The sequence below is a fragment of the Coloeus monedula genome (genome assembly GCF_965178545.1).
Source record: "Coloeus monedula genome assembly, chromosome: 5".
In the NCBI taxonomy this organism is placed as follows: domain Eukaryota; kingdom Metazoa; phylum Chordata; class Aves; order Passeriformes; family Corvidae; genus Coloeus; species Coloeus monedula.
Window position 1 is genome coordinate 20,448,264 of NC_138785.1, and position 21,841 is coordinate 20,470,104.

At 44.8% G+C, this 21,841-nt stretch overlaps 2 protein-coding genes across 4 annotated transcripts in view; one reads left to right on the forward strand and one right to left on the reverse strand.

The window, feature by feature from the left end:
• Positions 1-2,857, forward strand: part of HERC3 (HECT and RLD domain containing E3 ubiquitin protein ligase 3) — a 45,263-nt gene extending 42,406 nt beyond the window's left edge. For all 3 annotated transcript variants that reach the window (XM_082282663.1, XM_082282664.1, XM_082282665.1), the window contains 2 exons: positions 531-633; positions 1,062-2,857. In XM_082282663.1, the coding sequence (XP_082138789.1) occupies positions 531-633; positions 1,062-1,270 (312 nt within the window). In that variant the 3' untranslated portion in view covers positions 1,271-2,857. The remainder of the gene's footprint in view (positions 1-530; positions 634-1,061) is intronic.
• Positions 2,858-6,742: 3,885 nt separating this feature from the next.
• Positions 6,743-21,841, reverse strand: part of FAM13A (family with sequence similarity 13 member A) — a gene marked incomplete at its 5' end in the record, with an annotated part of 122,084 nt that continues 106,985 nt past the window's right edge. The window contains 7 exons of the mRNA XM_082281222.1: positions 6,743-8,635; positions 9,499-9,600; positions 10,281-10,477; positions 14,446-14,529; positions 16,089-16,184; positions 20,150-20,233; positions 21,580-21,800. Coding sequence (XP_082137348.1) covers positions 8,509-8,635; positions 9,499-9,600; positions 10,281-10,477; positions 14,446-14,529; positions 16,089-16,184; positions 20,150-20,233; positions 21,580-21,800 — 911 coding nt within the window. The 3' untranslated portion in view covers positions 6,743-8,508. The remainder of the gene's footprint in view (positions 8,636-9,498; positions 9,601-10,280; positions 10,478-14,445; positions 14,530-16,088; positions 16,185-20,149; positions 20,234-21,579; positions 21,801-21,841) is intronic.

Consider the following 21,841-nt stretch of genomic DNA (forward strand, 5'->3'; position numbering starts at 1 on the left):
CCTGCTACAGATAAAGCTCAGGGAGGAAATTCAGGATGAGGAAGGACAGGGAGAAGGACTCCCATCTGGTTTTTTTTTAGGGATGAAGTCTAAGACTGAAGGGAGGAGACAAAGGGTCTTCACCTATAGTAAAACTCCATTGCACAATGGCAAAAGGTACACAAGGGTTCAAAGGGGAGTCTGAACACCCAGAAAGGGTTGTATCCTCTCAAAATCCATAGACCAGCAAGTTACAGTGCCGAACATATGATCCTGTTCATGAGTTCAGCCTGTGAACAGGCACTCCAGGATTGCTCTCCACAGTTGTAATTAGCTGAAAAGCAAAAGCCTAATGTTTGCCTTCCTCACATTGCCAGGAGAGCCCTTGCTGGGTCTTTGAGCCATGCCATTGCCCATCGCCCATCCTGTGTTCCCTTTCAAAGCTGTCAGGCAGTGAGCTGATGTCAGATACTAGAAAAGATCAGGTCTGGGTTCTACTTAGTCTTTGCATTCTAGTGCCAGCTGAAAATATGGTGGTTTGGTTTTTATAGAGCGCTGTCTATAAGGGAGACTACACGGCCACACACCCAACTGTGAGAATGTTCTGGGAGACTTTCCATGCATTTCCCTTGGAAAAGAAGAAGAAATTTCTCTGTAAGTATCTTGCAGTGATGCAGCATCTCCTGGAATTGAAGACTCAGGTGGGAGTGGCTGCAGAGTTTCATTGCATTAAGTTGGGTGATAGATCATGAGTGGCAGTATCTGCTAGTCAGATCTGGGTTTTCCCTCTATTGTGGTTTTTTTTCTCCCTTCTGTCCTGGGTAGCTGGCTCTAGGTGGCCCTGCTTGAGAGGGGGTTGGCCCTAAGGACCTCTAGAGGTCCCTTGAACCTCAGCCACTCAGATTCTGTGACTGCTGGAAAGATAAAGGCCAGTGTTGGTACCCAGCCCTGGCCTTGCTGTCCTGCAGCTCCCTTGGGAGTCCAGTCCAGGCAGGGTGGGGCTGAAATTTGCCTGTGGGTGCAGCCGTGGTGGGAGGTGCCTCCCCTGCCCCCGCTGCCCGGCCTTCCCTGTGTCTCTGCAGTGTTCCTGACAGGCAGCGACCGCATTCCCATCTACGGCATGTCCAGCCTGCGCATCATCATCCAGTCGACGCCCAGCGGGGAGCAGTACCTGCCTGTGGCTCACACCTGCTACAACCTGCTGGACCTGCCCAAGTACAGCAGCAAGGAGGTCCTCAGTGCCCGCCTCGTGCAGGCCATCGACCACTACGAGGGCTTCAGCTTGGCCTGACCCCACGGGGCAGGCACGGACTCCTGGGTGCTGAGCAAGAGAACGATGGGCTTGGGCTTTATTTTTGTAGGGGAATAGGTCTGAATTTTTTTTTTTGGGAGGTGGGGGGGGTGGTAAATATAAAGAATAATAGAGATGATGCAGTCTCAGCCTGATGCTGCCAGCATTTTGTGGGGCTTCAGCAGGGAGAGGCTCTTGCTTTGAATTTTCTTATCTGCTGAACAAAACCAGTTCAGTGGGCATTTCTGTTGTTTACCCTCCAACTTGACATCACTGCCCTCCTGGCAATTCCATGTAGTTTGCTTTTATTGCCCCCGTACACACACACTCTTACCTCTCCTTTTAATCCAGTTGAAATGTTTTGATGTCCCTTGCATTTAGGGTATGGTGGAAACTGAGGATGAAATAGCGATCTGCCCTTTGAAAAGCTGTGACTTCCCCCCACCCTTTTTTCCTCCCTTTTTAAATGCAAGCTGGTTCTTGCTTGCTTTGAATGGAAATGTCTCCTCTGCCCTTTGGTCCTTGGTGGATGGTACTGGGCTGGCATGTCATTTGTGACTCCAGAGTGGTGCATTAGTGATGTTGTGTCTCTTTGCACCAGGATGTCTCATGGAAAATACAGTGGTTTACAGAGGTTGGCTTGTTTTTCCTCACTCATCTTGAATCTTGTTTGCAAGCTTCTTGAAGAAGCCTCAGAGTCTCTCTGGAGTGGGGTTTGTGTTCAGGCTTGTGGAAGGACAAACTCTGCCTGTAACAGTAGGTTTCTCTAAATGCCTCCCTTGTGCTGTGTTTCTATCCTAGCAAGGCTGCAGTCTGGGTGGCTGGGCAGCCCTGTTTTTCCATCCCAACAGCCCTGTTATTCCAATACAAGGCAAGGTGGCTGCTTTTGCTGCTGCCACCTCTGTCCAGAGGAGTTGTGTGTGTGGATGTATGTGCAGGGGTGTGTGAGTGTGGGAGGTGTGTGCAATCTCCAGTCTCATCAGGTCGGGTCAAAGAAAGGAGGAGGAGATCCCCACTTGAGTGATAGCCCCCTGCTGGGAGATTGGTTTGATCTTTGCAAATGAGGGTTACTTTGCTGTTTGAGAACAGCCCCTCTCACTTGGCAGCTTTTTTGGCAGGGGGCCTGAAGGACAAGCTGTATGAATTAGACTGAAAATGTAGAAGAATCACTACCTAAATCTGTCCTGTATGATTGGAAAGCTTTTGTCCTCTTTTCTCAGTCTCACTGCCCCATTAAGTGAAGTTTGAATGATTTTTCTCCCTTCTCCCCTGCCCTTTTTCAGGTCTTGGTGTAAATCTCATTTTAAGCCTAGGGTGGTTTTGACATTGACTTGTTATTAGGACATAGTATTTATGCACCATGTTCAATTTACAGTATTGAACTTTGCACCTCGTAACAAAAGGTTTTAGGCTTCTGGGTTTGTTTTGTTGGTTTTTTTTAAAGACAAGCTGTGGGCTACACGGAGAGACCCCCAGCCTCTTTCTAATGCAGCATTGAAGACAAATATACAATTATATCAAATGTTTATTTTCGATGTGTGTGTACATAGTACAGTATTATGCAATAAATTTGATGTTTAATTCTGATGGAGTGGCTGCCTTGTTGTGTGGGGAAGCAAAGGAGAGGCTGCTCCAAGCACCAGCACTGCCTCTGCCCCTGTTCTGTCTCAAAGTCAGGAACATCCTCCTTTGGAAAGCTTGGACTTGAGAGCAGCCCTCAGTCATTCCATCCTTCCCTTTCTCCTCCTTTCCTTCCTCTCACAGAGCAGCAGTGCCTTTTCCTCATGGCAGTAATGGCCAGCAAGGCTTCTCCATGTGTGCAGGTGAGTGGCTGTGGCTTAGGGAACCCTGACCACCTGGGGCCTCAGCCAGCAGTGGTGTGACCTCGTGGTGCTGGCCTGGCTCCCCAGCACTGTGGGACACCATTCAGGACATGCAGATGTAATTCATTCAGTGGCTCAGCTGTGAAGAGGAATTTTTCTGTGAGAAGGTTGAATTAAGAACAAGTGCACTACTTCCGTCCCTGTGGTAAATATAAATGCCTGTGGATTAGACACATATATTGCATTTATGTTTAGATGGATGGATCCTATGTACACATAGGAATGTGCACACATCCTCTTATATACAATACAGTGTGTGCACATTACTCTGTGATCTGCATTGTGTAACTGCATAAGGTCTAGACACTGTTGTGTCTAGTGGAGACAGTCTGTATTTTGTATACAGTGTGTTGCATTATTGTAGATAACATGTATTACACTACAGAGGTAAGTGTGTATCTGTTTTATATAAATGCAGAATGGGTGTATATTTGTATTTACACATCATCACACATCTCTCTTCCAGTAGCAGGTGTCAGCCCTGTGCATCTGAGGAGGAGGAGGCGGGAGGGGCCAGGGCTGTTGAGGACTTCATGAGCCACTTTATTGAGCTGAGCCCCCCTTGGCAGCCTCCCACACAGAACAGAAGCTGTCACCAACCCTGTGCAGCCAAAATAGTTGTATTTTCTTATTTTATACAAAATACAAAGTGTACACATAATGTTTTTCAATCCATTTATGTTAAAAAGGACACCACAGATTCAGTTTGAAGTTGCTTACATAAATCATGTAAACAGAGAGCCGAGCCCAGAGTCACTGAGGTGGCATTAGCTGGGGAATGCACTGGCTGCATGATGGCATTCCCAAGTTGCTTTTGTACAGCAAATGCAGTCTGAAGAAAAGTGATTATTACCAATTTTTTCTTTCAGTCAGGCCCCCACACCCACCCTGGCTTCTGCACTCAGCCAACCCAAATATTTGCTATACACCAAGGTATTTGCAAAATTATGTATTGTTTGATGTATATACATATCCATTATTCTAGGAGACAGTTCCCTGCATGCAGGTGTCCAAAGGGAAGCACAAGGATCATACACTTGCCGACCATCCAAGGTCCAGCAAGTGTTCCACTCTCCATGCTGTGAGTGACCATGCAGGTTCATGAGACTTGTCTGCCCCCTCCCAGAGCTGGAGATGTCAACCCACTCCAATCTCCAAGGACAAGAGCTTCAAGTTTCCCATGAATCTTCTAAATGTGGGGCACCAAGACATGCAGTGGAGGTCTGGGGTGGGCTGTCCAGTTTGGACTCTCAGCCAAGTCCTGTGTCTTGCACCCCAAGCAAAGGGCCTCCGACCCCACCTGCTGTGACAGTCAAAGGCAACACAACCTTACTCAACACCTCAGGGAAAAACAGGAGCAGCCCAGGAGATCCTGCTCAGCCATCAGCCTGGCTTGCCCTCATGGTCTTATCTGTGCTTGTCCCTCTAGGATATAGATGCTGCAAGCTCTGACTATTAGTGCAATTAATTTTGCCCCACTTAGTCCCCTTTGCCCAACTGTGGGTTACTTTGTACTTCTCCAGGTATTGGACTCACTGCAAACATTTTTTTTGACTTAACCTGTAGCAATTTTGGTCTGGTTGCTCATCTCAGCAGCAACAGTCAATCCCTGACTTGTCAATCCCAGCTCCAAAGATAGTGCCTCAGGCTAGAGGATGGCTGGCAGCACTTACCCTCTGAAACTTGCACACACCAGGAATAACAACTGATGTATCAGCAGAATGATTAAAAGAAAAATGCTTTAATTTCACTGCTTTTAACAGAAACATCCATTATTCAACTGTTTACTCAGCAGTAAACAGAATAAAACCAAATGCAACTTGTAAGAATGACAAGTTTCCCCTCTACCTTTCACTCCTGCAATCTCACTTTGTGCACAACCCATTCATGGCCAACATTTACATTATAATGATTTATTATACCACAGTGTGGCAACACAGACACGTGTCCGAGATGGCCCCTGGGGAGGGGAAGCCCAACAAACCCTACTGCCATCCTACAGCAGACAGCTTGTTCTAGTGACATGGAAAAAGGTTGTCTTACACTAAATAGCTTATTTATATCACTAAAGTACAATTTTGTACAGTACTTCACACCTTTTAAAAAGCACAGTCTTGTATTTAATGTTCTCCAGTCAGTAATCACTGATGTTGGCACAGACAAATCATCAAACAAAATGCACAGCTGTTGCTTGAATTGACTTGGTGTGGTGGGGCAAACATAATTTCTGGCTATTAGTGGTCAGTGGGAAGTCAAATCATCTGTGGGAGATACAAAGACAACGTTTTAGTGCTCAGGAGTCCTCCTCCTGTGCAGGTTTGGGAGAGGGGAGTCACAGCATCTGCAGACCCAGAACAAAGTTCACCATTTGTACATGTCTTTCCAGGACTGGAATTTTAAAATTCCCTTCTCTCTAATCTTTTCTAGCAGTTCCCTTCACAACAAGGCAGTTGAAGTTTGGCTTTCTTTTGCCACTGGGAAGGACTTGAAAAGACCAGTTCAAAAAGAGAGATGGCTAGGTGTGTTTCTTTTTTTTTTTTTTTTTAATGTACAATCTCCATTAATAGGTTTTGTTACTTTTAGTTTTCAAAGTTCAAAAATATAAACTCTCTAAAGTGCATAACTGTACTTACATTTCATAGAAACTATCTGAAATTCTAGCAATATACCATGTAAACAGCAGTAACTAAGCATCAGAAAATGCTACAATCTCATCAGTTTAAAAATAAAATGAACTGTTCCCTACATATCATTTATCAAGATTTGTCAGGGGAAAAACCCAGCAAAAGAGATAATTTATCAGTACACAGTGCAAACAGGCTTTAAAAATAAGCAGAGAAAACATACTCCTGGGAAGCCTTGGCCCACTGAAAAAATGCATGATTATGAAAAAGGGCAGAAATTGCTTTTTGCATTCATTTAAAGGTGTCCAGGCCCAGATGCAGCAAAGCAAACAGGCTTTACTCCATTGTAATTCAGCCACATCCCAAAGGCAGGCCAGCTTGAGGCACACACTCACCCTTCCAGGCTTTTACTTTGCTGAACTGGGCCTGAACAATATAAAAATGAGCCAGTGCTAAGGACCTTTTGGTAACCCAGCATTCTTTCTCATCCCACACTTCCACCAGCAGAGTGACACTGCAGCCAGCTTGGCTCAGCTGCTTTCACTAAAATAACTACAGAGAGTTGACAATGAGAGGAAGAGCCCACAGGAGCAGGCAAAGGCACAGCTCTGGCTTCCTGGCCTGCCCTGGGGTGGGACAGGGGTTTACCCTGGTCAGGCTTCCCTTCAAAGCACTTTTTCAGCCAATCTGTCAGCCCAGTTAACACATCCCAAGGATCAGAGGAGATCCTGTCTCAGGAGACAGGAACTCAGCACCTCTGAAAAGCCAAGCCCCAGGTCAGAACACAAGTCCTCCAGACTATCTGGAAATACAAAATTCAGTCTTCGCTGGTTTTATATGGAACAGGCAATTCTGCAAATCAATAAAAAAACCAAACCAAGTTGTGAGTCCTCGTCCCAAGTGCTTTCACTAACACACATCTCTGCCTTACCCACCCTGACTAGCAATGGGCACATGCAGCCCATGGCCACCTTTGAAGAGTTCAAGGGATCCTGAAGAGACCAAAACAGCAGCAGTTTTGGCAAGAACACACACAGCACACATGGCAAGTGAAAGGGGATAAATCTAAGTACCACAACCCAAAACCAACTATTTGTGAGCCCACTTGCCCTTAATAAAGAAGGAAGGGGGAGAAGTTGTTCTGGGAGTCCTCTTGGCTCCTCTGGTGTGGCATTGGCATGCATGAGGCCTGGCTACAATCAACACTGGGTTCCATCTTGGCGATTTGGCTTCTGCACACTGGCAGTGATCCCCTGGGGAGCTGAAGGAAACACTACAGAAGCACCCTCCCTTGGGTATCAGGGTGGAGCCTGGCTCAGGGCAGACCAAGGGGTGCACACAAATCTCTGGAGCAGGAGAGTGAGCCCGGGTGTCCCAGGACGGCAGAACTGTGAGCCCTCAGTGGAGTCCCCAAACCTGGTGTCCCTAAACTTGGTGTCCCTAAACTCAGGGCCTTTCCCCCCTTCAGGCAGCACCTGTTTGACATGTGCACCTGAATCAGGTGTCCCCAGACTTTCTTTCCTGAAAGCCATAAACAATTTGAAAACACTGCATTGCCAAAAACTGCATTTGAGACAGGGGCCCTTTCCCCAGGCAGAGCATGGCTCCATGCTCTCAGTTCCCTGCAGTCTCCTCTGTGCTGCTATACCTCCTGCACTGGGAAGAAAAGCTGCCACCATCTGTGTTGCTGCTGCAGCCCACAGGGCTGATGTGCAAGAAAGAAGAAAATGTAGGTGTGTGAGTTTGTGGGACACCTGTGTGGACTGTTCAGCTTGGGCTCAGGTGTCTGTATCATGATGAAGCACATGTAATAATGGGGGGGGGGAGGGGGAGGGGGTGTCTTCCAGATACCTGCCACATATTTGACACCAGGTATTTACCCAACCACCAAAATCCCAAGGGATTCTGACTTAAAGCTTTTAAAACCTCTTCTCTTCCCTATTGCCCAAACATAGTCAGAAGGTCTAAGTATCACCCTCCAAGCAGAACAAGCTGATAAAAACCTGGATGCATGGCTCATTTTTTTTTACTACCCCAAACATGCAGGTACTTCCTTCTACTTTGGTTGGATTTGCCATCAAAAAAGTGGGAAGAAAACCCAACTCAAGCCTGTGCCAAACTGCAACTCACACCAGCTCTGGCTGATGACCAGGAGATTCTTACAGCATTTCTCTAGAGCAACAGAAGATGCTGGACTCCGAGCAGTCAGGTCAAAAACCTGGGCAAATCACTACTGCAGCTACAAGAGAACAGTCTTGGTGCTGGTCTAACCTGTACCTTCACGTGAGATCGGTCAGGGCACTTGTCTGTTCAACTAAAGTAGAAGCTATTTGATGATTTCATTACTATTAATCCTATTTTGCCTCTTGATATAATATCCTGGGGGGAAAAATAAAAGAATAGCATGGCTGGCTTTGATATTCTAAATATTACAGGATCTGTAAGCAAATCATCCGGAAGGATCCCTTCAGTGCAGTCACTGAGCAGTGTTGTGCCTCCTACACTGGCAAACTCCATTTTGGGCATCAGGCCTGGAGAAAGAGTGGGCAACAGCAAATGTAGAGAGTGACAGAAATCCACCTTTCCTCCCTCTCCCACCTCTGGGAATGACCCTTCAGTTCTCAGGGAGCTCCTCAGCTCTCCCCAGTCAGGTTCCCGCTGCATCCACTTCATGCACTTGTCCATTTGGTGCTCTCTCCTCTTTGTTTATTGGCAAAAACAATCTCCTCCTTTACATGATCTTGGAGCTAATATCTCTCTTACTGATCAGGACTTCCAGCAGCCTCAGCTTGGCCTTAACCTGCTTGTATTCATTGTATTCTTCAGCCATGGGAGTACGGTCTTCTTTCTGCACATTCCTAGTGGGAGTGAAAGCAGATCATGAAGATTTCTGTAACAGGAAGCCTCCCTCAGCAGCCTCCCTCTGTCCCCCAACAAGACCTACAAAGCAGCTCCTCTCCTCCACTCCTCGTCAGGGAACAAGACCAAAACATTTATCCTTTGAGAGGAAAAAAAAAACCAAAAAAAAAGGGGCAAACAAGCTGCTCCAACAAAGTGTGGGACTCTCGTGTGTTGAGGCTAAGCACAATCCCACAGTTCCAAATCCTACTTGAAACATGCCCTGCTTGTCTGAAATCACCAGCTCTGCAAAAAAGCTGGAAAACACTTCAGGAGCCATCTAAGTGTCAGCCCATTAGAGCCTGGCAAAATAAAATACAGCGTCTCCTGGCTTGGCACCACAGCACTTACACAAACAGGCACATTCATGAAAAGAAAGATGGCATTTCATCAGACTGCTCTTGGCTTTTTAAGTTTTCAGTGATTTTAGAAAAGCCCCTAAGGATGATGGCTGGTGGCAAGAAACAGACAAGAAAATTTAAGACTATAAATATATGAAAACATTCTATCAGCTGGTTAATGAGGTACATTTTCTTAGAACAATAAAACCAGTTACACTAAAGCAGAAATACTTGATAAAACTAGTGTCTGAATACCTCACAGACAAGTAAGAATAGGACAGCAATCATTAGGGGAAAAAACTAGTTATTGTAACACTGGGTAACTCTTCCACCATCCGGAATGTGAGTAAAGCAGTGATAATGACAGTGAAGCATAAATAACTAATAAGAATTCAAGTAATTTTGCATATCTGGAGATCTTTGGAGACACAAAACAGATTAAAAGTAGCTGAAGAACAGAGAGGCAGCTGAGAAACTGTTACCTTCCATTTTGTCGGAAAAAGTTATCTTCAAAGTCTCTCAATTTTTTTCTGATTCGCTTTTTCTCTTCCCTGACTTCCTGGAGCTGCTCTAACAGTTCAGGGCTGTTGGGTTTAAAAGATAAATGAGATTATCCATATGTACACAATTATAACAGGAAACATACAGTAAACCTACAGATGTTTAGCTGTACGTATGCCAAGCAAGGAAGCTGCTCCTGCGAGCAGCTCTGGCAGCCTCACGTTACTTGAAACATAAAGCTCTCTGAATTCAGTTCAGCAAAATGATCAGTCTTAAGCTGCAGCCTCTAAGGAGGTCAAGTGTGCACTTCACAATTCACCACTAACTTCTACAAAGCTTACTTGCTGCAGATGGGTCTGGGTTTGGTGACTTTTATAGGACTAAATTCAATTCAATTCACAACCTAGGGCTACCACCTACATGTGTCTGCATCAGATTTGGAACTAGCAAAGCTACTTCCACTTGACCTCTCCAAAACCTGAAAAACCTTTTGGAGTGCAGGGTTTTCATGACAAAGGCTTGACACAGGTGGAGTTACTATTTAGTGATGGAATCCAAAGATGCAGATGCTAAGTATCAGTATCAGGACAAGGTAGTTTCTTCCCAAACCCTTTCCTATGAGGGTCTATTGCATTTAAAAATAAAACATGAAAACTTCTGGCTCAGATCATAATGACAGAAAAACCCGAGACACTTTTCTGACAAATAAAATGTTATCTCAGCAAGAAGTAACTTTTTGAAGTTGCCTGTGAATTCAACATACATGGATGCTTCATGGAGATTTGAAAGCCCCATATCCTGACTGCTCCTAGATGGCATCTTATCATCCACCGGGGAAACGAAGCCATCAGCATCATCTTCGAGTTGATCCAAGAAGCTGCGCACGCTGAAATCTGTCCGCATGGTAATTGTGAAATCCGGTTTCACACTGCTGTCCTCCTCAGACCCCTCCTCTTCCTCCTACACACAGGGACAGAGCACCCCCACAACAAGACAGGTTATTGCTTCCCTTCTCAGGAACAGGTTCCTCCTTTCACCACATGCACTGGGGAACAAGTATGAAAAGAAGTGGAAAGGCAGAGCAAACACTTCAATTGCCAAGCAATACACAGGACACCAGAAGACCATCAGTAAGACACCCTAGAACCAAAGCATAACAGAGAAATTGCCACCACCAACTCAGATTGGTTAAGGAGACCCAGGGCAACAAAACTGAGTGAAAAAAATACCTAGGGTTCAGAGCAACCCGTTTTTTTGTTTAGTTTATGTATTCTGACATAAATAAATGCACTTACAGTTGTTATGCGTATTGTCCAAAGCATACCAGCCATCCTTTGCATTTCCCTGCAAACATTTCCCAGCAGTGAGACTGCCAGGTTAAAACGTGGAGTTTTCTCTCAATAGATGCAGCTCAACAGCTCTCTCTAATGGCTGAACTCAAGACCTCAAATGCTTGTACAGCAATACCAGTGAGCTCAGATCAGCACTCGTACAATTACCCAAATGTGGGATATGACTGACTGTAAAAGGACTGCTGCTGCTAACATGTTCCCAACATCAGCTCTGACCATTTAGCTGGAATAAAGTAAAAACTGTACTGGAAACTCTGCACAGTGCAATTTCCCATTTCCCCAAAGCACACTGATGAATTGGTTGTGTTCCATTTTTTTTTTTTTTTACAAAACTTATAGGCATGAGATTTGAAAGTCCCTGCTGCACTCGGTATTCACCAATTCACTGTGTTCTCAAAAGTAGGGCTTGTCCTGTGACACTGTCCAGAAATAATTTTAATTATCAGGGAACAAGGCCCTGTCTCTTATGTACAGAGACATTTCTAGAAGGCAGTTTTCAACCTTAATATAAGGAACAAGGCTACTTAGACAAAGAGGCAAATGGCAGCGTGGACAGTAAATCTCTTAGATATATATGTGCGTATGTACGTGTAAGTGTATTTATTTTACAGCCATGTAACTCTAGCCAGGAAGGACCTAAGCATATGGGTATCTTTAAAAGCTTTTGGGAGCTAACATCACTGAAGTCTTCAATACAAAAATATATTGCAGCACTGGGACCTAAAGAAGACATTCTCTTGATTTTTTTCATGTAATTCCTTGTGAATAATTCAATTATTCCTAAGAGAATACTCCTATATTTCAAGCAAAAAGGGATAATGTAACATCAGGACCTGGCTTAGTCCCATTAAATCCTCAAAGTCAATGATTTATAAATGCATATATTTAAATTAAATTATGGTTTGCCCAGAGTTTTCTTTTTAAGTTAAAACTCTACATCATGATAATGCACTGCAAAGCCATAGGCTAAGAATTACAACCAAGACTGAGGCTGGAGGGTGAAAAAGAACATTATCTGAGAAGAAGTTTTGAGTAGCAATAATAACAAAAGATATAGAGAAGTCTGAATGCATCTTAGGAAAATCTGCAGGGAACTTGGGAAAGCTGAAGCAATATTTAGCACATGATTAGACAGGACCCATTTCTCCAGACATCAGTTGTACACATTGAACAGAAAGCACAAACCAGCACCCACATACTGATCTTAAACCCTGCCAACAACTCCAGGCTGAACTGGGGAGGGGAGACCATCCCTCACTGCCATTTCCCAGTCCCCAGGCATGCCCCCCTGCCCAGACTGGGAAGGGCTGCAGCAGGAGAACACGGATCCTGCTGCGCCGTGGAGAGGCATTTGCTCAGTCAGTCTAAGCAGTAAAAACAGCACGCTTTGCTTTAGGGCAATCTCTCTGCCAACAACGGAGGAGCTCCCATGCCCTTTTCTGGGATAGCTCCTGGAAAGAAAGCAAAGGGACAATTTCCATCAGCAGTGTGACAAGTTGCTCCTGAGGACAGATGCAAGGTGTTTTCCTCACAGACACCCACGAGCCTCTCTTGCCTCCCTGCAGGACACCAGCAAGCTGCCCAAGCCAGCAAGGAGCTCAGGAGCCAGACTCCTGCCATGGGAAGCCCACAGGAGGAGAAGAAAGTGTAGAGATTTCATTTAGACCCCAGAGCCAAAACACTGCATCTGGCTGTCACAAGACCTCTGAAATCATTTTGCTCTTAAATACAAAAGAGTGAATTAAAAGGATTCTTAGCCAGAACTCAAACAAGGAAGGCCCTCCAAGGCCTTCCCTTGAAAAAATCTCACATAGGAACCTCATTCTAAACCTGCAGCAGCATTTACACCTTAAACTAGAATGATCTTCATCAACTAGATTTATTTAGCATGCACCTGACTGGATTGTTAGGCAACCATGAGGCATTCCAGAATTACAAAGGTAAAATCCCCAGAGTATCCTATCATCAGCAATCCCACAAAGCAAGAATCCCAACGATTTTTTCAACACAACATTCAAGATACTGTCCCAAAACGTTTGGCAAGGTCATCTCACACCACCTTTCATGCTTTTAGTCAACTCTCCCAAATGCTTCAAGAAACTCCCCCCAAGAAACACCCAAATACTGACATTATCAGGGGCCTGTCAAATATTTCCCTGTCCATAGTGGACCTATGCAGGAGCTAAGTTTTGGGGCCTTCTGGCAATCTCCTCTCTTTCCTTCTGAGTGTAGTTCAGTACAAAGCTGCCAGATGCAGCTTCACAGAGCCCCATTTAAGTGTTAATAGGCACATAACATTAACAGGCTTAAGGCTGTCATCCTGATCTTCTGCTAGAAACCCTTCCAGGTTTGTATTCCCTGCAGGACACTGCTGAACTGGTTTGGTGCTGCCCTGGCACAGCACCAGCCCGTGCTGGCCATCAGAGATCACCATAATTGACAGCTCTAAGTTCTCACACTGGGTGCACACAGAGGTGGTGAACAGAGGACAGAGTAAAAGAAAGAAACAGAAGCAAACAAAACCACTCCCCACCAGACCAGTACTGCAGATTTGAACCAGCGGTTATCTAGAAAATACTAAGCAGCTCAATGGTCATTAACCAACTTCCAAACAGCAGCTTAACATCTTCACTCTGCAATCTGGTATTAATGGTAAGTGCCTAAAACAGTCCATTAATATACAATCTACTGCACTCGGATCACCTTGGATCTCTAACTCTGCAGTATTTACATTTAACCAAGCTCTGGCTGGACAACAGATAAATGATCCAAATGTGCAGAAGCACTTTTCTCACTTGTTACACTGCAAGGGCACAGAAAGCAAGCCAGGGCCCAGCTCCACGCTGTGTGTCCTGATCTGCTGTTGGACTTTATTCCTCAGGGGAGAAGGCCCAGTATCATAGCAGTCTTCCCAACCCCAAATTACTACTTCCCAGCAGCACAAGAAGAAACACAACAATCCTGCCATCCAAATCAGCCCAAGTATCAACTACCAGAACTGAGATGTTCTCACTTCCATCCTCATGTCACTTAAGTTAAAAACACCCTGCACAAGGGGGTGAAAAAGAGCCTGGATAAATTAAGTGGATGGGAGCAGGTAAGGATCCTGTAAGTGGCCCGGCTGGCTCCACGTGCGAGGGTTAGTTTTGTGAGAGCTCATTCCTGCCACGGTGCTGGGTGCAAGCCACAGAGCTTGGGAGTGAGAGAAACTACCGCAAAACAAGTTAGTGCCTTTTAAAAGAAAGGAGGAAAGCAAGAAAAAAAGCAAGGTACAACGGTAATTGTGATTTTTCAAAAAAAATTTTTAAAGCAAAATGAAATATATTATGTGCAAATAGAGGGGAAAGGAGAAGGATAGGAAAGTATGCAAAGCCAAGGAAATACTGTAGTCTTATCTACAACAAGGGAAGAATTTGATCAGAATTGGCGAGGCTTAAAGCAGCTACTGATTTTTCAGGAGGACACTGCAAAAAAATCAACACTGATGAAAAAAAATCAATCAACCATTCTGTTTCATTGGTATAAGGGGAAAGTTGATGCAAACTGAGCAATTAGTTAGCAGCTGGAGGTCTTCACCTTTATCTCCTTGAAGAAGGAAGCTGTTTCGCCCTCGATAATTGGCTGCAGCAAAGGGCTTCTCCGCTTGCTGGAGGGGGAACCCTGTGACAGGTGTTAACAAGTATGTTACATTGTGAACCCCTTTCTCCTCCACCACCTGCTCTCAGCTCATTCTCACCCACACATTCACTCTCAGCTCACGGCTGGACACCACCAGGAGAAATAATCTTCCTCAAAGAAGAAAAATGCCTGGCAAACCCCCTGAACCTTGGGCTGTTTTCTCTCAGGATGTTGCTTAGCAAAGGACACCACTGCCATTCTGTTCTTAAAAAGAAACTTGGATGCTCCAATATCGCCTGGGTAGTGACTGCAAGACAAAGGCTGCAAGAAAATAACCCCCAGCCCATGGCCCATACACACAGAGAGCATTTGGCTGGCTGTCCAGAGCTACAGGGTAAGCTCAGGCAGGCTTTCCAGACTTGCTTTCCAGGAGCCTGATTTCCCACTGAAGTGCCTACTGATGTAGAGTTGGATTTTCAAATGTATCCTGTCTCTCTAAGAGCCTCTCACTGTACTCAGAAGAGTGGGAACAAACCAGTCTCATCTCTCCTTTGACAGCCTCTGTGAAATTTCAGTTTTGTGTCTAAACAGGACCTGAGGTCTCTTTGAGAGCTTTGCATTGAACTGCCCATGCACACCTACACAGTTTGCTCCTTCTCGATTGCCTGTCTTCACAGCACATATTTTGGGGACTATTTTGCATATTCCAGGAGGAGCAACTTTTTATTTTGTTTGAAATGCAGGACCAGGAACACCTCCCAGTATTTGCAGAAAATAGCCCCACTTCTCAGTAGCACTGCACTGAGCAGTGCTGTGCCAGCCTGTTCACTTCACTGGCCATCTACAGAAAGTGGGCAGGACATGAGCACTGCTCAGGAAAAGCAAAAAAAGGTTCACACATGACAGAGTAAACAGGAACTCTGATAAAAGAATTCTCTTTCCATAGACAGGCATGAAGTATTCTGTGTGGGTTTTTTAGATTAATTAATTTTTAAAAACTGGAATACACAAACTGTCTAAAATTAAAGAGTAAATTTTCTCCCTGGAGGGGTGTATTGGGTTCCTTGCTGGTGGCAAAGCACCACCTTGAATGAGGGAATATCCACCATTTGGAGGACCTCTTTAGTACAAATTAAGTGTTAGAAGACTGAGGGCCCTTTCTTTCAGCCAAAGACATGCCTGGCATCTCCTGTGGGATCTACTCAAGTCTGTGTTCCTGTGTACAGGAACCCTGTACATACAACCCTGGGTAACCAAGCAGCATGGAAGACCTACAGCTCAGCGTAGGTTGGTATGGAAAAAGAAGTGAGGCTGTAGCCAAACAGAAGATGATGAAATAACAGCAGCAGCCCAATGGAAAGAGAAGAAAACAACACAAGGTGAGATGTGCCCTATGGCTCACAGGTGGGCACTAGAGTCCCTTGACCAGCTTTTCCGAACTTCAGTATGAAGTGTATGATTGACTCACTCATTTTCTTTATCTCTGAGTGATAAGGGAGGTTGGGACTTAGCCTTAGTGATTGTGTCGTGTGCAGAAGTGTGGCGATTCCTGCTTCCTCTTGAAACCAAAGAAACAGCCCCCAAAAGAATGCTGTACTCACAATAATAGGGATGGTGTTGGCTCTGGAGAGGATCTGTTTGACCAAGCGATACCTGTCATACAACGGCTTCATCACCTGCCGTTCATTTTTGGTAACCTGAAAAGGAAAAAGAGGAGAGATCCATGAAGCCTACAGCGAATACTCCACTGCAGAACTCACGTGCCTGTGATCACCTTCAGTCTGAGGGGCTTGAAGAGAATTGAAGGGGCTTGAAGAGTATTGGGATGAGAGGTGAGCAGCACTAGCCCTGAAACTCCTGTCCATCATCGCATCGCCTGTGTCCGTGCCAGCTGAAGCTGTGGGTGGGGTGTCTTTTAAAGGGGCTGTATGAGACAGGTGGTTTAAAGGAGCAGTTAGGGATCAGATGTCCACAGCACTAAATGACCCACAGAGGCAGCACTCTGTGCTTGCAATCACGTCTGCCACTGTAAGCACAGGACAAGGTTTCCCATCCTTGTTCTTGTGGCCGGCCCTCAGTGGCTGTGTTTATGACTCATGAAAGGAGAAAGCAGCTGCACCGACTGGATACAGCAATGTGAGGAGACTTCCCTTGAGTAGGGTAAACTACAGCTTTCACAAAAGCTGACTTTCTGGCTTTGCTATTCCTCCTAATTTCCTGTCCAAGCCAGCAGTTTTTCATCTTTTTAACCCCCTAACCTTGCCCTCCTCCATCCCTCCTCCCAGCCACCTTACTGGGAAGAATTTACTGCAATGCTCAGAAGGGAGGAAGGTGCCAGGGCTGTGTGGCATAGAGAAGACAGAATAGTGCTGTGATGTCTGCCCCAGGTGCTCCTTACATTGCTCTGTCCTTAACTCCACTCCTCCTTACTGCTTGCTGTGCACCCTCCCCAGTTTGAGAGCATTACAAACTGAGTGTGTTCATTTCTGGATTTTTTTCAGATTCAAGCTGGGTTTTATTTCTTCAGTGTTTTCTTACAGCACATTAGAAAACAAACAAAATCCTCAGCAAAACCTGATCATCATTCAGCACTGTCTGACTCTCATCCTACAAGTGTCCTTCCATTAGATCTTTTGTCTAACTTTAGATTATAAAGCTCTTATGAGGAAGCTTTAACTGATGTCACGCCTTTCTACTGCTGCTAATCACCAGAGCACCTGAACAACTGCCATATAAAAACCAGCATAAACAGTGTAACCCCTGGAGAGCTTTGTGCAATCTCTCTTTCTACAACAGAAATAGGAGAAAAGGGAATACAGCTTGAGACGGGGGCAATTTTAAAGGGAACTGCATTTTATTTTGTCCGCAGTTGACTTTCACTGGCATAATCTTTCTAAAGCTTTTACATCCTCCCTCCAGCGAAAGAGAGGGTTTTGGCCTGTGAGGAGCAGAAAGGCTGTAAGTATTGCCAGGAGTGGGATGGCAGGGATGAACTCTAAGGATCTGGAGGTCGCATCCATCTTCCTCCTCATAACCAAGCCTATGTTCCCTCTGTGGGGGGCAGAAGAACAGGGAGGAAGAAGGAAGAACATCTTTATTCCTTTCCTGGTTCAATGCAAACATCCCCAGGCCTGATAAGGGGCATACAGATGGGCAGTCTGAGCTCTGGGGGCCAAATGTCCCACATCCCAAAGCACAGCAGGGCTCCAATTCCCAACAGCCTCGAGCTGCCCATTGAGTAAGCAGCTCACATGGATTACAGGGATGTGAGCGGCATCAAACAATTCACTCAGCCCTCTTTGTATCGAGTTTTGTGCTGATATGCCTGCACTCAATTGCACTGGCCAGCAAGTTGCCTCCAGCTTTGCACATTTCTCTGTAACCCATCAGGAATACAACTAGAGAAACTGGTTACCCTAAATATATATATTACATTATTCCTAGCTTTACAAGATTAGCAGTTTGTGGAACAGGCGGTACAACACTACTGCTGGCTCAGACAGTCTGTTACTTAAGAAAACCCCAAGACTATGCTGAGGCTTATGTTGAGGCTGAGAATCAAACCTTCAATTAACAACTTTTCAAAGTTGATTAACAGCACTGTTCTGCACAGAAAAATAAACATAAGCCTTGGAATGGGCACAAAGTCCTTAGGTATGCTGAAGAATGGAAAAGATAAACAACATCCTTCAGTATCTGAATATCAATGTGGAGGAACAACACAGAGAATTAATATAGGAGTTGGAACTTAAGTGTATGGAGTCTGAGCCTGCCCTGCAGCTCACTTACACCAGCAAACTTTACAGAAAGCATATTCGGAAACTAAACGTTTAGTACATGGGCACACTGTCTCATTAGGTAAACATAAGTAAGACCAGCAAAACCTGAGTATATTTTGGGAGAACATCAAACTGCAAAGAGACTGTTTGAATAATGGAGCCTTTGACACAACTCTGGGGCACACTCAACATAGCAAAAGAGCAGCAGCTGAGAACAGACCATTGCTTGCATTGTTAGAGCAACTCAAGAATTTCTGCAGAGACAGACTTTTGGCTTAACTAAAACAGTTGCACCTTTGCAGGTTCATCTATCACTGGTGCAGAAAGACCCAGTTGCACAATAAATCTGAGCTCCATTGTTTTTCTTGTTCAGTTAAATATCTTTAAGAAAGAAAAAAAAACTTGGCTGAACTATCCCCATTCTCCTCAAGCTCCCAGTACTTTTCCACTGCTCCACTGCCAGGAGCTGGGAACAGCAAAAGCTGATCAGTCTTCCTTGCCACACAGTTCAGTGTTGCTAGGTATAGACTGCTCACTTAAAACCAAAACAAATTAAAAAGCAGTTGTATGAATGCAGCATCAGAAAGGGTAGGTGGGAATAAAAGTATGCTGACAAGACGGGCTCTGGGCTTGTTATCTTTTTGAACACACTGAAGTGAGTTCACTTCAGTAAGATGTCAACTGCTGATTTATATAACTGTAAAAGCAGCAAAAAAAGACTTGGTCTCACAGAGAACACAGGGAAGGTTGAGTGGATTCCCTTGTGCTGCCCTTTTCCTATTTTACACAAGAATAAATCTGCCTGTCCTCTCATGTCACTATGCCATTTTCAGCCGCTAGTACAGTTTGTGACTGTACAATATTAGCATCCATGAAGGCATTTAAATAAATGAGTCAGACTTTTTGAAAACAATGGATAAAGAAGGAAGTAATTCAGAAGGAAAAGATCAGGAATCCCATGCAGCAGCAGAACGACAGATTTGTGAGCTGCACTAATCAAGTACTCCTTATAAGCAGTAATTTGCTGCTCCCAAGCCACTGCTCAAAAGATCAGCAGCACTCTGAAATTAAGTTACTTTACCTACACAGCTGGTAACAAAGATTATAATGTCATCAGTGAAAGAGAAGAAGGGACACATAGAAAGCCAACTTGATGGCCTGGAAGCTACTGTGTTTCTGCCACAGCAGGGATCAACAGAAGACAATACTTAATTCTCTGTCCTCACAAGTAAGCTGCCCTTGTTAAAATGTGATGTACAAGAAACCTTATGCCATTCTCTTCTCCTGGTACATGGATAAAACCCATCTGTTTCTCAGGAGAAGACTCAGATCTCCTTTCAACTTAAGCTGTGATGCTCAGGAGACAAACTTCTTCAGAATTCTCTGGCCCAAGAGGATGTGCAAAAAGCAAGGCACTGAGTGAAACATGAGGGAGCTCCTCTAAGAAGGTGCAATTTATATACAGGTGCCTTCCCAATTAGCCACTGATACCAGAAAACCGCAAACTTCCTGGCTGGATGGTGGACCATGCACAAATATTTCTGTGCAGACTGTTCACTGGGCCACAAACTGGCTGTCTGTGGAACCTGGTGAGCACAATGCCAAAATAATGCCCATTCAGCCTGCAGGCTCTGTCCTGCAGGTGTCTGTCCAGCCCAGTGCTGCATGAGGACATCACCCTGACTGGAATAGGCTTCTGCAGCAGCTGCAGAAGTGAAGGATCAGGGAGGTGGATTAGAGGGTGCACATGTGGTTTGGAGAGCAAGAAGCTCTAGTGACCTGACATCAAAGGGGCATTAGGGGTAAATGATGCCCCCAACATCTACCACAAAGACACAGAGAGATGTACTTTGAAGAAAAAATAAAAATTATGCAGTACATACCGGTCTGCCATGAATGCCTTCGTAATACAGCAAAGCTTTTTGAAGAGCCACTTTTTCAGCTGCTATCTGATCTCTTGTCATGTCCTATGAAAAGTGGCAGAGAGAGAGAGAAAGGAAGGAAGGAAAAAAGTCAGATTCCTGGACTCAAGAAATACTGATCTGTGGCATAACCAAAGTCATGTCATACCATCATTACATTTTAAATATTCATCTCTACCTTCCAGTTCTCTTTTCCCAGCTACATTGTCAAATAAGACTGTTAATGTGAGTAGAACCCTAGGCACAATGCAGGCAGATTAAACACACAAACTTTGCATATGAAGGTATTTTATGTACCTAAGGGGGATTTATAGGTTACAAGTGTGCTTTGAAAAAAACACTAAGCAACTTCTAATGATGGTGGCTCTTCTTCAGTTAAGATCTGAAGTGTAAATTCTACAACAGAACACACACGTCCTTTTTTCTTCTCGAACTATGAGACAAACTCCTGTACCTCCTGTAAAGCTTGACACCTTTGCTTTGACTGTCACAAACACACTTTACCAAGAACTCAAGTGCAGCTAGATTGTCTCTTTCTGCCAATTCTGCTATGGAGTGAAAAGCTGCAGCAGACAAGAGGTGACAAAGCCAAAAAAAGGGAGACAGTTAGAGAAGACTTCTCTAAGTTGGCCAAAATTCCCCCACCAAATTTGCCTGATACCAAGCCTTCTCTCCCTATCACAGCACCAAATACTATCACAGTCCCTCTATAAGTGGCCAGGCTGTAGGTTCTTGCTACAGTCAGAAAATAGTCAAAATACATGCTATAGTATGTTTTTCTTCCGCAGATCTAGCAAAAAAAGATAATGCTGTCTGCCTCACTCATGTACAGCACTGCAGTTTACATGTCAGCAGACTCAAGGACTTCATTTACAAACCTGCCCAATCCTCAGGAGCTCACAACATCAGACACAAAGACCTCCCTGCTGATAACCCTCAGAGATGACAGCAGCTAACAGAGCTCAGTGTGAAACTCTGAAGGGTACCCTGAGAGAATAACATTCAGCTTTGGAGTGAACAAGAAGTAAACAGATGACACGATCTCCAGAAGCACTGGAAGACTCAGAATTTGCCAAAAGCCTTTGGATGCAACAACAGAAATAGCCAACATAGGGCAGGAAAAAATTGCAGTAATTCAGAAACATTACTTAGAATATACAGGGGTCAGACAAAGAACACAAGATGACACACAATAGAAACTGAGCTCTGGGGAAAAAAATCAAGATACTAAGGGCAGAGAGCAAGGAACTAAAGCAAGTGAGCCCAGACTAATGGCTGCAGACTTTTTAACAAAATGTAGAAGACCACAGCGCTTTCATCACAAGTGACTGTGTAGCTACAAGTTACCTACTTGCACTTAAAGGCCTAAATCTGACCTGTCTACATTGTACCTTAATGTCTTCAGGTCGATTTGTCTCTGCTCGTTTCTCTTGAAGCTTCTTCTGGATGGAGTCAAGGGTCACTTCCACAGCAGGCTTGGCAGATTTATCTGACAGCTCTTGCTTCTTGTCATCCTCCTTCTCCAGCTGAGAGCCGAAGCTCTTGGGGAGTGTGTTGCTGCGCTGACGCACAACAGGGCCAAGGTCCTCCTCTGATATCTTCAGTTTTGACTCTGAACAGGGAAGTTTGGGGAAAGATGAGCAATTTTTCATT